The 16881-nt window shown below is 33.5% G+C and overlaps 1 protein-coding gene across 2 annotated transcripts in view; it reads left to right on the top strand.

Annotated features, from left to right (window-relative positions):
- The window catches only part of LOC106478860 (ADAMTS-like protein 5), a 64513-nt gene extending 56558 nt beyond the window's left edge, over positions 1-7955 (top strand). For both annotated transcript variants that reach the window (XM_013939438.2, XM_022382658.1), the window contains exons 10-12: positions 1695-2499; positions 2827-2889; positions 5211-7955. In XM_013939438.2, the coding sequence (XP_013794892.1) occupies positions 1695-2499; positions 2827-2889; positions 5211-5530 (1188 nt within the window). In that variant the 3' untranslated portion in view covers positions 5531-7955. The remainder of the gene's footprint in view (positions 1-1694; positions 2500-2826; positions 2890-5210) is intronic.
- Positions 7956-16881: the final 8926 nt, after the last annotated feature.

The following is a 16881-nucleotide window of genomic DNA, read 5'->3' as shown; positions in this document are numbered from 1 at the left end:
CTGTTATAGTACGATCGTATAACTTTGTTTGTGTGTGTGTGTGTGTGTGTGTGAAGATGTGTTACTTTTATAAAGATCACGTGTTTCTAGTACGTAACTCTAGAAACGACTATTTTGTAGTTTCAAGCTGAACAATAAATTATGCGACACATTGGTTAAATGTTAACGTTCAGACATGACTCTCTTCATCTAGAATCTTTGACCAGATTGTATGTAGACAGTCATCTACACGGTTACCCAAATAGTGAAACTGACTGTCACAGTTATAATGCCCCCTCATCCCAGATGAAAGTGCGGTGGCTTTTCAGCGACACATCAGGGTTTGAACCTTGGATGCTAACTGTTCTCATACAAAAGATCTGATGAGATGAGATTCATTCCTTAGCTTTTATTACATCTAATGTGCTCTTTCCAGTTCTCTAAATAATAAATTAAAATTATCCGAATATACACTGAAGAGATACCGTATCATTTAAATCTGGATAAGTATTTTGAGTAATGTACATGGTAGTGGACAAATGAACAAGTAATGGACCGATCTTTAGTTTCCATGATTGTTTTGCTTTAATCAGGCAGGCGGTAGCACTGCCTATGTAGGGATGGCTGGGATTGTTCATCGAAATTGGATTTTAAATATCTCATCAATAGGTCATCAGAACTTTACAATACTATACAGTGTTTCCTTTTATAACAATATCTATGTAATGACTGAGTCTCAAGTTATAAGAATGTCTGTAAACTAGATATCATAGCAAAAAGTTTGAATTTCTTGTTTTTCTTTCTTCTGTTTCCTTTTTGTTACATAGTAACTCAAAAAACAAAACAATGGTGTCGAACAATTTCACTGAGGTGACATAGTTTCAAACGGAGTATCCGCTTTTCTGAGTATTGTTAATAACTAGTAGTAATTTTTAAAAATCGCAATTCTAGTGTAAACGATGTTATCATTACCCCTTGAAATTAGTTTTCTTACAGAAATTTGGTGTTTCTTTAAAAAGCTTAAGTATAGGGTGAAGCAGAAATTACCGGCTAATAATAGATAAAAAATAAATATTACAGTTGGAACCTCATTATATTTAGAGCTTGGTTATAAATACAACCTTTATATGTCTGTTGAAACACTGCATTAAAAAAAACAAGCAAAGAAAAGACTTTTTTAAAAAAAACGAAATAGTGTAGGGAATGGCTAATATCAATCCTTCAAACACAAGATGGCGGGGATGGTATTTGCATCATCCCTACATAATAGCACAGGCAAGAACTGAGTTTAATTTATTCTATTTTTGTCTGTTAACATTCTACTGCACTGTGTGCCTGTGCTATTATGTAGAGATGATGCAAATGCCATCCCTACTATATTGTTTGCATTGTTTTTGAAGGATTGGTTTTAGCCATCCCTACATTTACTTCCTTTTTTGAAAAGTTTTCTTCTTTACTTGTATATTACAGCAATCCTATTGCAGTTAAGATATACAGTAAGACCAATTTTTTACCGAATAAAGCTTTTTTTGGAAACACTACAGAATTTTCTCAAGATATAACTCAAATTAGATCAGAATATTTACGGTTTGTTAGAAATAGAATGTAGTATTAGTAATTAACAGCAGTGTTTTATCGTTGCATACATCCTTATATATTAAAGTTGCCCAAAGTACGTACCATTTTATTTTGATATTGTTGCAAACCTTCTTCAGGTGTTACTCATAGAAAGAAACCCCGGCATCCATTATCAGTATTGGTTATCTAAAGAAGAAACTTCCACAATACAACCAAGAATTAGCCCGGTAGATGTCTCCATTCACGCGACTTCAGTCTCGACACGTGCTTCACCGTCAACCGCCATTGCACCAGTAACAACTGGTTTAATCACCCCCGTTAGACAGTCTAATCGTTCTTTTCCATCTTTTTACCGAACCACCTTTCCTACATTTGAACAAACAACGCTTCAACCTCGTTCACCGCAAGAAACGTACAAACAATACGTGACTTCAGCGCCAAAAACAAGTAGCAATATTAACAACCGTTCGATCGGACATACTCGTGAGACGTTGCAAAAAAGTAATGTGGGAATTTCACATTCTACCAATAAGCCCGAATCGGGAAAGGTTCATTCTTCTCGAAATATGGCGGAGTTTCAACAGAACCGAAATAACATAAGAAATTCAGATCACCTGCATACTACATTAAAACCCCAACAACCCTCCCGAGACCACGAAAAATTAAAAAAACAAAAGGGACAAAACTATCCTTCCGTATTTACCAGTCGAAGAAGAACTTCAAAACCATATTCTGTTGTATCGAGATTACCAAAATTTAACAGTTCTTTGCCGCACTCGACGTCAAGATTTTCTTCAAACAAGAACTTTCAGACAATGAATAAAATCCTAAAAAACCAAAACAAACACCCTCACAACAAGAAATTCCACTATGCAGGTCCTTTGGCGAGAGGCCGAAAGTTTTTGTCAGGTTCGATAAAATCCAGGAAAAAATATTGGAAAGGTTAGTATTCTGTCGTGTATTAAAGTCATGTGTGTAAATGATACAGTTTAAATAAACATGAAAACTCCATTAGTAAGCATTGTTGATTTTTCACTTGAAATATATTGATTCTGCAAAAAGAAATTAATATTGTATGGAAAAAAGTTTGGTTATTTAAGACTTCTTTTGCAAAATAGTATAATTTTATTAGTACTTTCATATTGATATACTTTTCATAGTAAATATTTTAAATTAAAGACATTTAAATATCACCAATTTAAGTGTTTGATATCAAATAACGGTACATGAAAGTCAAGATAGTAAAAATTAAATCGTTTTACTTTAAAGGTTCCTGCCCTTCTTGCAAGAAGGTTAAAAACCAAAGGAAACATTTTTGCATGAGTGATCTTGGTAAGTTACCCAAGTTTACATATGTGTGTAAACAATAGTTACATAAGAAATGTTTACAATGAAAGTGAAAAAAATAAATTAAATAAAATAAAACTTTAATGAGTAAATTTTAAAATGTGATTTATTTAGCCAATTCTGTCTGGCCAATATTTGATCTCAAAAACTGACTACCAGAATGAAAAAACAAAAAAGAATAAATAAATAAGTCCAGGTTCCTCCATTTGAATAGACTTATAAATATTTTTAAATGAGCTTTCAGCTTTTTATACTGCAGTCAAAATAGTATTAAATGAATGTCTACTTATATCTTTTTGTTGTTGTTGTTATTAATATTAGCCTGATTTGAGCTTCTCAAATATATTGAGTGAAAAAGTCAAGAACCGAAAAAAAAATCTGAAAGTATTAAGATTTTATAAAAACCTTTAAGTTTATATCAGGAAAATAATGTAAATATATTTATTTAGTTGGTTATCTTTAGAGCAAAGCCACATTGGGCTATCTGCTGTGTCCATAGCGAGGAATCGAACCCCGGGTTTTAGTGTTGTAAGTCCGTAAACTTACCGCTGATATAGCTACCTACATAAAACTTTGCGATTTTACTTTTTTGTACATATTTTCGATAATTATTTGTATGTACTGAACATGATAATTATAATCTATGTTTCTAACGGCGTTACTGTGTTTGTATGTATGATGATACTCACTTTAAATATTAAAAGCGATTAAATTTCTATTCTATCTAATGTCCATGGATTACAGTTGCTTATAATCGGATACGTTTTGTCACTCTGATTGAAACATTGTTACAATTGGTTAATATTTAAGTTTTAGTCTACTCGTGAAAGTAGGGTGACATCCGAGAAAAAATTTACACGTTATCCCCTCATTCGTGTGATGAACTGCTCTTGCCAACTGAGTATACTATTGTATATAGAAACACACACGTGCATTTTATTTTAATTCACTTTCAACAATAGATGCGGGACAACTTTCCTAAATGTCTTGTTTCAACCTTTATTACAAAGATTGAGAAATGTGTTTGTTTTGATTCGACCTTCGGGGTAAATAGCGGATGGTGTTTTTATATTTTGTTACTTAGTTATCACAAGTAGTAGGTAAAGATGCTGTATTATTTCGTACTCAATGAAACATTGTAATATTTTGTTATGACTTATATCACAAATAATTAATAAATTTTGTTTTAGTTTGTATTAATTATAAACAAGGGGGAATCCTCAATAGCCACGGCACTTGAAATCCTTTTAGGCATGATTAGAGTAAATTAATCTATGAGATCTTGGACGTGGTGGAATACATCAATCGAAAGGGTTTGACCTCTTGAGTCCCAAACTGTAATTAGATTTCAAATCGGCAAGAGATGACAGAGCTATAAGCTAAAAGTTTGTACTTGAAAAACTATGAGCCGCTATGCCGCGACTACAAATAATATTTCCCTTCGTTTACACTTCTATCCCAAAGAATAAATAACTTTTCTGTTTTGTTTGTCCTCTATAATAAATAGTCTAAACTGTGTCGTTCCACGGTGAGATAGCGGTAAGTCTATGAAATTAAGATGCTAAAATTCGATGTTAGATTCCTCGCGCCCCTCCAGTGGTACAGCGGTATGTCTGTGGACTTACACGCTAGAATCTGGGTTTCGATACCCGTGGTGGGCAGAGCACAGATAGCTCATTGTGTAGCTTTGTGCTTAATTACAAACAAACAGATTCCTCGCGGTGGACACAGCAGATAGCCCAATGTGGCTTTGCCCTAAAACAAACGAACAATAAACCGTATCTCTGTTTTGTTAGGCTTTTACAACAAGAGTTAGGATTATTTTTTATTTCCTTTCACCACTTTGAAAAATAATTGACAATGTTTCTGATTTGTTTTGTACGACTGAAAACAAGCGGAAAAATGATATTTTTGTATTTATCTATGTTTTATCATAGCAAATATGTTGTATTTCGAACTCAGTAAAACATGTTTATGGTTCCGTCGCTTTCTTTTACAAAGAATGAATAATGTTTTTGTTTTATTTCACATAACATAAAGTGAATGATATACGACAATGACTGAATAATGTTCTAATTTCCTTTGCTACAAAGACTAATTTTTGTGTTGCTATCCATCCAGAATATTAGGCAATTTTTCATTTTTGTTTCGCCCTCTCTAACAAATTATGTGTTATTTCTGTGACTTAGGATTTTTTTTTCTGCCTATTAAAAAGAAATGCGTATTGCTGTCATTTTTGTGTCTTTATGTCATAAAATAGCATTAAAAAACGTTTTTTTTGTTGTTTTTTTTGCCTTAACCTTCAGTACTGAGGGTGGTGGTCTTTGATTCGCAAATCGTGAAAGGACAAAACCGGTACGATGTCAGAATTATCCAGTCCTACAAAAACACAATAGCAGTTCTACCAAGGGAATATCTGTGGTCCTTAGATTCGTGCCGATGTCCAAGGCTTCGTGTTGGAAGGGAATACATCGTAATGGCTCGATCAGGCCCAGGCTTTCGCAGGAATGAAACACGTTTTTTATTGGACAAAAGTAGTTTTGTTCGGCGTTATAAACAACAGAGAGCGCTTCGGATCTTAAAGCTGAAAAAATTGCAAAATAAAAAATGTAAAAAGTTTTCTTAAAACGTTTAGCTTCAAAAATACCATACAGTCTTTGTGCGTTTCCTTGGAATTTGACGTCAAAAAAAAAACAATCATATTCGTATAACTAAACAGCACTTGCGGACAGCAGCTCTGAGTCTTCTGTACAATGACCAGCAGGAATTATAATCGCTTTTAAGGAAACTCGTCGCTTTTATTTATGGGAGAGAAAAGTGGAGGTATACAATGAAACAAGACGTGTTTATAAGTTGTATTTCTTCTGACTATTCCTACTGTGTGCCCTTCGTGCTAGTGAGAAAACACCGCACAATATATTTTATTAGTTTAAAAAATGTACAATTTTTTTCTTAATCGGACGGAAAAGCATAGTTTGAAATAAGACATGTGTCCAGATCGTATTATATTTGTCAAAAACATATATATGTATAAAATAGAAGTTTACCATCATTTGTTAAACAACAGCTAGTAACTCAGTAGTGCCCTGTGGTATCATATAGATTGTTCCTTATACTAAATTACCGCTTTTTACCAGTTTATTTCATTGAACAAACTTATAATTTCAATATTTAACAGGGAAATTTTTCGATCTCGTCTTCCACATTTAACAGACACAACAACCTCGAGTTTATTTTTGTGAATATATAAATGGTAGTCTGTCAGGGGAGAAAAGGATGATGTGTTAATAAGTTTCAGGGCGAAATACAAATTTAGAATTCGTCAGATTATTCAACATTAACATCGCGTGCTGTATTGCACAAAATCATAAGACTTCGTAGTAATTTCATCGAAAGATCGTGTGAAATAAAATAGTTTTATGTGGGAGTTGCACTGAAATCTTGAAACAGAACAAATAAAACACAAAAGTTATTCATAATATCAGCTAGCTTTTTGTTAGTGTCCTTTTTTACAATCTTCCAACTAAAGACGGATATTATTATATATTTGTGAGGTTTTACTTAGAAGTAGGATGCCTAAAATATTTAATTCAGCGGGTATGTATTTGTGTATTTCTTTACCTGAAAACAAATTAAATAAAGTAATTAGTTCAGCGTATGTTTTTCTGCGATCCAATTTTGAATTACATAATATTCATCATTCAAATTGTCGTGTGGGTTTTCTTTTACTTGGTCAATGACGAATGTTATTTTATTAGTTCAAAAATACTATAATAAAATACGCCACAAGCCTAATACATTGTGAGTGATAATCTTTCAGGAAGAGATAAATCTGATTTCCATTATTGTGTTCATTTCTTGTATTGCAGAAGCTATGAATTTTGTGTCAAATTGAAAAGCTAATAGTTTGTCAGCATTTTTTATAAGTTAAAATATATGCAAAAGCTTCAACTGCTTAAAAGAATAAGCACCAAATAATGTGTCAATTTACGTTTCTTTACCGTTTAATATTTTTTATTCACCTTTTTTTTTACATTGTTAATAAATTTCATACCAAATATTGACCAACTTATCAAATATTTGTATGGGCTTGACGAAAAGTCTTAAGATGACTTATACAGCTTTAGATATCTCGCTACACCTACTAGCCATTGCCTTTCTTTTACAGATTGCTTTGTAAAACAACTTGAGATGGATATAATGCTTTAAGTAATTCACTGCATTTACTAGACATCGCATTTATTTTAAAGCAGCTTTACATAGGATATACAGCTTAAGATAATTCTTTATAACTACTAGCCATCTATCTGTATTTACGGATTGCTTTTAAAGCAGCTAATTATTCTCTTTCTGGCTGATTATGAAACCTACATATAACACTATGTTCAAGATTAGTTTTTCAAAAAGACAGAAATTGATTATTTAAATGATGATCCTGCTTTAAACATCACAGAGAAGAAAATTTACAAACATAATTTAGGGAATGCGTTAAGACTGGTATAAAATTTAAAAAAGTAACAATTACAGAACAATTAACGATGCTTTCGTGCACGTGTGCAAAAGTTTTTATTTCGAAATTAAACATGTTAAGGTGCATGATAAAAATTTACGTTCGTTGCTTAACTATTTCCTGTTCCATATTAAATATGCTGTCAGGTTGTTCGCTAAGCCTTGTGTCATAAAAAATCCTGGAGCAGAGTCACGTATTTTTATGGCCAATAGATGAATTACGTGCCAGAGAAATAATGATCAATCATGAGTACTAGTAGTATTAATCATGAAAAATATAAAACCTGATGATAACGTTACGTAACACTAAGAAATAAAGTACTTATACATTTAATGTAGGTTTTAACTTTGTTGTTTTCAATGGTTATGAGGTCAGTCTTCTTGTGTTTTATCATGTACTCAGCCTTGCTGAAATAACACTAAAATTGTGTTCTAAGTAACGTATCATTAGTTGAAAAAGTTAGCAGTCTTTCGGACATACAAACTTTTGTTATTTTGATGTAAATCTGTGCTGATGAAATAAACGTCCACTTGTGTATTGATTCGATACTTTTTATCTATAAATGATACACGACCCGTTTATTATACAAAGCAATACAATGCCTATTTAATATTAAATGTCAAACTACATTTGTCTGATGATCACTTGTCTCGTACGCCATTTGCTAACATAATTTTACCAAGAACTAAAAATTGACAGTTATATTTGAGAAACACTTTCCTTCCCTAATAAATGGGTCAATTGTAATTTTGCGGACATACAATACTAAAATTTGGGGTTCGATTCCTCGAAGTATCGCTAGAAAAACGAGTTTCGATACCCGTGGTGGGCAGAGCACAAATAGCCCATTGTGTAGCTTTGTGCTTAACTTCAAACAAAGAAAAATCTTCGAGATGGACAGAGTGCATAAAACCCATTATAAGCATTGCGGTACAAAACGAACAAGCCGTTGGGCTCTTTGGGGGGGGGGGGGCAATAAGAAGAAATATCTGCATTAAGACAAGCAGGTTTGGTTTATTTATTTATGTTTTTTCAACGATATAATATGTTTAATATTACTGGCCAAAAACGTTTTTGGTTTCATTGCTCATATTTATTATTTTCTTCATTATCTTTGTTGGTGTTTTTTTTTGTGTGTCATTGAAACCCATATTATAATTTCAACTTTTCTATATAGTGATTATTCTTTACACACACTTTTGGCTGACATCGATTGCAGTAAACAAAATTCTTTATTGAATCAAAACTGTAAAATTATAATTTTTGCACGTGGATTTCGTAATGTGTATAAAAATAAAGAAAATGGCTGAATATTTTGATTATACAGTGAACTTGTGAATTATCCTTAAAGGAATTCCCACTCGTTGCTAACGGTATTTTAAAATATTTGCATTTGCACGGTAAGGATTCAACGATAAGATTTGTTTATAGTTCGCAAGTAATTAAATTCCTCTTTGGAGTAGTTTGATACTCCTAATTCTTTGTACATTCAGTTAAATATGCACGTCCAGGTTCTGTTAGCTATCAACCTGTTTGACAATTTGTTTTTAATTTATTTATTTGTTATTAAGTTCAAAGCTACACAATACAAGGCCCGACATGGTTAGATAGTTAGGGCGCTTGACTCTCCATCTGAGGGTCGCGGGTTCGAATCCCCGTCCCACCAAACATGCTCGCCCCTTTTAGCCGTGAGGGCGTTATAATGTGACGGTCAGTCGCACTATTCGTTGGTAAAAGATTTGGCGTTGGGTGGGGATGGCTAGCTGCTTTCCCTCTAGTCTTTCACTGCTAAATTAGGGAATGCTAACGCAAAGAGCCCTCATGTAGCTTTGCGCGAAATTCAAACTACAATGGAATAACTGTGCTTTGCCCATCTCGGCTAAAGAACACTCATTTTGTAGGTGTCTTCTGCTTGTTGTCATGGAAGAAATTAGAGGCCGTATATTTTCCTGATTAGTAAATATTATATTATCTTACCTGAATGTTATAAGCAGTGGTGTTAATATTCTGATTATAAGGTTCGTGTTAAACAAATATCAGAGAAGCAGTTGCAAAAACATAGAAGTGCAGTTCCCAAATTTGTATAAGTGGCATAAAAACAAAATGAGGACTTTCTAGGAGTCATGATTACAACTCCACTTTTCGTGATAGCAATCAAAACACTACGTTTTCAGAATACAAATATTTATTACGTATAATATCTAAATGTTCAAATTATTGTGGTTTCTATAAGTGGACAAAACATAATAGCCTTCTGATTAGAAAACCAGTTATTAAAGAAAACCTTGCATTATGGTGAATTTTTGGGAGAAAGTAAAAACAAAGTACACTAGCAAACACAGGGTGCCCGGAAATTATTTTAACAAATTTATTAACACAAGGAAGTAATTATTAATGTAATTTCCGGACACCCTGTATAACAGTCATCTGAAAGCAATGATTTACAAAGTTCTTACATTATAAATGTTTCCTTTGAAATAGTTAACCCGAATATTTTCTGTCTATGTAATCTACGGGGATTCAGATTAAAACACGTGACTTTGAAGAGTCTTTGATTTTAACTGTACTATTTGAATCACACACGCACCAGCCCAACAGAGTCGTGGAACTCTAAAACCCGAAACTTATAATAGATGTTATCCAGTACATCACGAACATTCTAGAACGCTGACTTCAGATTATTCTCTTCTAACTTTAGATAAAGGAACAAATATTCAGATCAGTTGAAGTGCAACAGTTACTTTTTTAACACTTATTAATCACCACGACGTCACATTTAGGTCCTCTTTATGATCATATTGTGTTGTTGTTGTTTTTTATAAAAGATTGTTGGACGTAACTTTTAGCATTGGCGTTCCAATAAAACCCGTTTTTTCTCTCTCAGATACATATGTATACACAATATTATGTATAATACAAAAATCAACACTATGCTAATCAGCACATATACTCACTGAATATAGTGATTTTAAAAAGGGGGAGTTTTTACAAATTCATTTATTAACACTGACCATACGAAAACGTGACAGTGTGCAAAAACGCCAAACGTACATCTAATCTTCAAATTAACGCTTTTTATTTTTGCTTTATACCGTTCACTAGCTGTATGGTTCACGTAATACACCATATTAAGTAATTTTGTGTTGTTTTTTTTTGCCTGCTACAGCACTCGTTGTAAAGAACTGGTAAAAAAAAACTGGGTTATATCACTCATTTTCTGTGTAAAATCCATAGGGATCCAGAACAGTAATTAGCGGAATTAAATGCAATGTAAATACTACATTTTCCCCCATTTTTTTATGTGACTCGCATATTGTGAGGGGTACGATAACCAACAAAGTCGTGGACTCACAACTAACCTGAGGCATAAAAATATGTTCAAAAATCGATGATATATATATATAACCTATCGGGAATTGTAGGTTTATGACGTAATCTTTATAAATAATAATGTTATTAACAACGTTAGATCAGGGTTGCATTAATTGTTTTCATTCTATGTGAGTTTCCTTAGAGTGAGAAATATATGTATGTGTTTTGAGTGATTAAAGACCTATTCACACTAAACAAAAATTAAAATCAATAATTAACTAAGGAGGGAAAAAACAGAGAGGGAAAGGCAATAAGTTTAATAAGTTTGCTTCAATATTAGTGAGGCACTATGAGTTTGTTTGTTTTTGTTTTTCGCGCAAAGCTACACGAGGGCTATCTGCGCTAGCCGTCCCTAATTTAGCAGTGTAAGACTAGATGGAAGGCAGCTAGTCATCACCACCCACCGCCAACTTTGGGCTACTCTTTTACCAACGAATAGTGGGATTGACCGTCACATTATAACGCCCCCACGGCTGAAAGGGCGAGCATGTTTGGTGTGACAGGGATTCGAACCCGCGACCCTCAGATTGTGAGTCGAGGCACTATGAGACCCTCTCAGAAAAATGGTCAATACTTAGAAACAATATAATTTTCCCGTTTCTCTGAATAATAATAAAATATTGGTAATTTAAAAATATTAGTGTAGCACTATGCGGCCCTTTCATAATAATGATACAATATTTCGAAACAATATAATTTTTCCAGTTTTCTAAATAATGAAAAAGTAATTGGTAATTCAAAAAATATGAAAAAATATATCTTAAGTATCATAAAAATCCCATCTATATTTTCTTGAAGAATGTAAAGTTGGCAATATAACAACTAAATTTGTTAATCTTAAAAGTGTCTGTTTCTCAATTTTATCATCCGAGGCAGTAATAGAAATTTAAAAATTGGTAAATTTTGCAATAAATATAAAAGAGGGCAACTGAAAAACTCGATTCCTATTCATTTGGCCAAGTGGTTAAGGTACACGACTCGCAATCTGAGGGTCGCGGGTTCGAATCCCTGTCACACCAAACACGCTCGCTCTTTCAGCCGTGGGGACGTTATAATGTGACGTTCAATCCCACTATTCGTTGGTAAAAAAAAAAAGAGTTGGCGGTGGGTGGTGATGACTAGCTGCCTTCCCTCTGGTCTTACACTGCAAAATTAGAGACGGTTAGCGCAGATAGCCCTCGTGTAGCTTTGCGCGAAATTCAAGAACAAACATATTCATTTACTCAAATAGATAAATATACATAAAATTCTTCTAAAATATAAAAAAATCGTTTCGAAAACTTAAATAAGCTAAGAAAATCTATAAAAAAAGATATAATTCCAAACATGAAAAATAAGTAAAAAACAAGCATATAGCAATAAGAAATTCAGATAAAGGCATTTTAAATAAAATCGGGTGTACTAATAAAGAAAATAACTATTGAATAATTAAACTAAAAGTTGTTATAAATCATATTAAAACTGGAGAAGGTATATTATAAAATTACTTATTAAAATTTTAAAACAAATTATTGACAATAAAATATGGTATTCAGGTTGTAATTCTGATATTATTATGGAGTTCTTAAGATTCATAAGTTTGTTTGTTGAATTTTGTGCAAAGCTACTCAAGGGATATTTGCAATAGCCGTCCTTATTTCAGAAGTGAAGACTAGTATTGTACTGTTTGTAATCAAGCACAAAGCTACACAATGGGCTATCTGTGCTCTGCCCACCACGGGTATCGAAACCCGGATTCTAGCATTATAAGTCCGCAGACATACCGCTGTGCCACTGGGGGCTGATAGACTAGAGTAGGGTTTCCAAATGTTTTTAAGTTACCAATCCCCTTGACGAACTTATAAAGTTGTCATCGACTCCCAAGTTAATATTTTTTTAAGAAGCATGAAATAAAACATGTGTTTTTCATTACTGTGTAAAGTTATACACTGTAGAAGATTCTGGAAAAGGAACGAAAGTCATTCGCTTACTGTTGCTATTAGGCGTAGGGCAGTTAGTTGCATAGGTCAACCTTATCATAGGGGCCATTTTTTATCCTCTTTCGATCCCTAGGTCTTTATTCATCGCCTGCAGAGTCTCATCGACCCCAGAGGGTCGAGTTCGACCACTTTGGGAAGCTCTGGACAAGAGGGAAGGTAGCTAGACAACATCACCCAGTGTCAACTCTTGGACTACTCTTTACCACCAAATAGTGGGATTGACCACAACATCATAACGCTCCTAGCACTGAAAGGGCGAGCATGCTCGGTGGTGAGATTCTAACCCGTAAAAATGCCGATTAGAAATACTGATATATAATTATTTGTAGATTTTTTACTTATACATTATATAAGTATATTGTTTTCAGTCATAAAGACTTTTTTTTTTATCCAACAACGGAAGTTCTGTAGATCTTAGTTGGAAATATTTATTTGTGTAAACTAATACACAAAATGAAAAGAAAGTGATGCTTTAGTAACAAGCTTTATCTTATTATTATTATATTTTTATTGCCAAAAAACCAGTTTACGATTGCCCGTTAGCGTCATAGCGTGAGCAATTTCTTAATTAACCAGTCACTTAAGATAAACCACAAGCTCTGTAATAATGTAGCGCTCAAAGTTAATATCGAATCAAGTATGAAACAACGCCCACATATTCGAAATGGTATGGTAGTAAACGTTGTTTAAAGCGTTACAAAAAAGTGGATTCGCTGTCTTCATGATGTACCTGAGGTAAAACATGCTCAACTAATTTCTGGACAGGAAATGAATAAAAAGGGGTAGAAGGATTCTGTGAACAGTTACGTTAAGAAACAAATTGTTTCATCTTGAAAAGTTATCTACAATAATGTTTTACTTAAGATACTATAGAACCGGACGTAGCCTAGAGTTAGCGTGCTCTGGCTGTGAATCCAAAAAATCATGGTTCGCGACCCGATTCCACAAAAACGCGTTCCAACTTGTGTAGCCATGGGTGCGCTGTAAGATTGTTGACATAAATCCTACTGTTTGGTCAGACGTAGTCCAAAAGTTGGCGACGTGTGCTATTCACTAGCTACCTTTTCCTTCGTGTATCAGTTCAATAGGGTAGGGGTATATGTAAACAGTCTCTTGTGTAGCATTGCATGAAAATTTGAATACAAACACACTTATTTCGCCAACAATATTGTAATTCTAATATTCTTGTTGTAACGTAATCATCGTAATTTGTCTTCTGAACTACATTATTCTTAGTTTCTGACACAAAGACTATAATCCTCCAACCCTTTATTCTTGTTACAACATACCCAGCATAATTTGTTTCCTGAGCTACATTACCGAAACACGACAATCTTGTAATTCTTTATTCTTGTTACAACATACCCAGCATAATTTGTTTCCTGAGCTACATTACCGAAACACAACAATCTTGTAATTCTTTATTCTTGTTACAACATACCCAGCATAATTTGTTTCCTGAGCTACATTACCGAAACACGACAATCTTGTAATTCTTTATTCTTGTTACAACATACCCAGCATAATTTGTTTCCTGAGCTACATTACCGAAACACAACAATCTTGTAATTCTTTATTCTTGCTTCTATCTTTTAAGTCTTTGAATAGTGGGCAGGTGCCAAAGGATTGGAAGTTAGCTAATGTTACTCCTCTTTTCAAAAGGAGTGATAAAAATTGTCACAGTAATTATAAATGCATTAGTATTACATAAGTTGTGGGAAAAGATGGAAGGTCTGATAAAAGATGTTTTGCAAAGTCATTTAATAAAATCAGAGATTTATTGAATAGTTAATATGGTTTCACTAAAGGAAAATCTTGTCTTACAAATCTTTTGATATTCTTTGAAAAGGTTACAGCTTATGTAGATGAAGGCAAGGGTGTAGATTTGGTGTATCTAAATTTTCAGAAAGAATTTGACAAGGTGTCACATGTAAAAACAACGATCTGTATAAATGCAGGAGATAAGATAGCTTATTGGATAGAAAGTGGTTGAATGGAAGGAAGAAGAGGGTTGTTATAAATGAAGTTCAGTCACTTTGAATTAGTGTCACAAGTGGGGTACCTCAAGGCTCAGTCTTAGAACCTTTGCTCTTTTTGATTTTTGTCGATGGCATAGATGAAAGAATGGTCAATAAATTTACTTACATTTTCTGGTGATATTGAGGTCTTGGGTGTTGCTGACTGTGAGAATAACGTTGTTGCTCTACAAAAGGATTTAGATCATTTAATGAGTTGGACGAATAAATGGCAGATAGGTTTTAAGTATAATAAGTGCAAGCTAATGCTTGTGGATTATTATATAGAATTGTAAATATAATTTGGATGGGAATAACCTTTACAGTGTTATGAAAGAAAGGTATCTTGGTATAATTGTTGATCAGTCTTTTAAGCCATCCAAGTAATGTGCTGTTGCTAGTGGTAGGTAAAATAAAATTTTAGGTTGTATCTACAGAAATACTGAATACAAGTCTAAAGAGGTTATAATTTCATTGTATAGGTCACTGGTTAGGCTACGTTTGGAGTATTGTGTTTAGTTTTGGGCTCCTTACCTTAAGAAGGACATTGAATTGTTGGAAAGGGTTCAGAGGAGGGTTACTAGAATGTTGCCCGAGATGGAAGGGTTAAGATCTCTAAAATTGTTTTCTCTTGAAAAAAAGAAGAGTTAGGGGCGATCTGATTGAGGCGTTTAAGATTGTTAGGGGAAATTGATAATGCTGATGCATCATCTTTTTTTTCATATTTAACAGTGAGAATGGTAGGACTAGGGAACACAAATGACAATTTTGGCAGGGTATGAGTCATCTTCAGCTAAGACAGTTTTATTTTTCTAACAGAGTGGTTGACTTTTAGAACGGGTTGCCTTTCGATGTTGTAGAGGCAGTAAACTTAACTGAGCTTAAAAGAAAGCTTGATAGCTATATGAATGATATGGGCTAGCTTTGAAAATTTTTTATTTTTATTTAATACTTTTAATTTAGTTTAGAGGAGGGTACAGCCTTGATGGACCAATAGGTCCCTTGTCGTCCCTAAACATTATATAATGTAATAGCATATTCCACATAATTTGTTTTCTGAACTACATTATTTGTAGTCCCAGGCATAAACACAATAATCTTATAACTACTTATCCTTACTATAGCACATTCCAGATAATGTGTTTCCTGAACTATATTACTTGTAGTTTCTCTCTCTCTCACTTTTCTAGTAAAAGGGAGTTTGAAAAAAAATCCCATCAAAGACCTCTGAAGATACTTAACATTCTAGAAACTACAAAGATAACTTCATCTAATTTTAGAAATCCGACCAAACAGAATTACAGAAATTAGCAAGTTGCGGTACTTAGAACAAGAGTGTTTTCGTCTAAATTAGAAGAGAGAATGACCTTTATGTTCCTAATTTAGTTTAGTTAACGTTAATTCATGACTAACGAAGATCTTTGAAGATTAAAAAATATAAGTTTTTAACAATTTCATCCTCAGGAAGTAGAAACAATTCGTTAACTTCAAGGTGTAAGAAACATCCAACTACATTTTTCTTTACCATCACGAAAGTAATCCAATCTCATTTCCTAGTCTAGTGGTTATATGCTCGACTCGAATCCCTTCACTGAACATGCTCGCTTTTTCAGTCGTGGAGGCGTTATAATGTGACGGTCCATTCTAATGTTCGTTAGTAAAAGAGTAGCCTAAGAGTTGGCGATGAGTGATGTTGACTAGTTGCCCTCCCTCTCGTCTATCACTGCTAAATTAGGAAAGACGAGGGCAGTAACAATAAGTGCACGCTGTCGTCATTCACTTTAAGAGTGTAGCAGCAATATACACATATTTGTATGCCATTTACCAATTAAATGATTTTTTACAAGTTCCTTCAAACTGTCTCACTCTAACGCTCGTTGCATAATAACATTAATAATCAATTTTGGTTTAATTTGGATACAGCCGTTTAAAGCTTGGACAGCTTTGAAAGTTTTTTCTCTCTTTCTAATAAAATAGTTGCTTTGGCCTAAACAATGCGTATAAAAATTGAAAGATTTTTAAAGTACTTTTACTTTTACATACTGTTACGCCTCCAGTCGTTAATTGATTTTCCGTAGATTCGTTCCGACGAAACTTTAGC

This window comes from Limulus polyphemus, unplaced genomic scaffold, assembly GCF_000517525.1.
Source record: "Limulus polyphemus unplaced genomic scaffold, Limulus_polyphemus-2.1.2 Scaffold12, whole genome shotgun sequence".
In the NCBI taxonomy this organism is placed as follows: domain Eukaryota; kingdom Metazoa; phylum Arthropoda; class Merostomata; order Xiphosura; family Limulidae; genus Limulus; species Limulus polyphemus.
The sequence above is the reverse complement of the archived record's forward strand: the minus strand, read 5'-3'. Positions and strand labels throughout refer to the sequence as shown.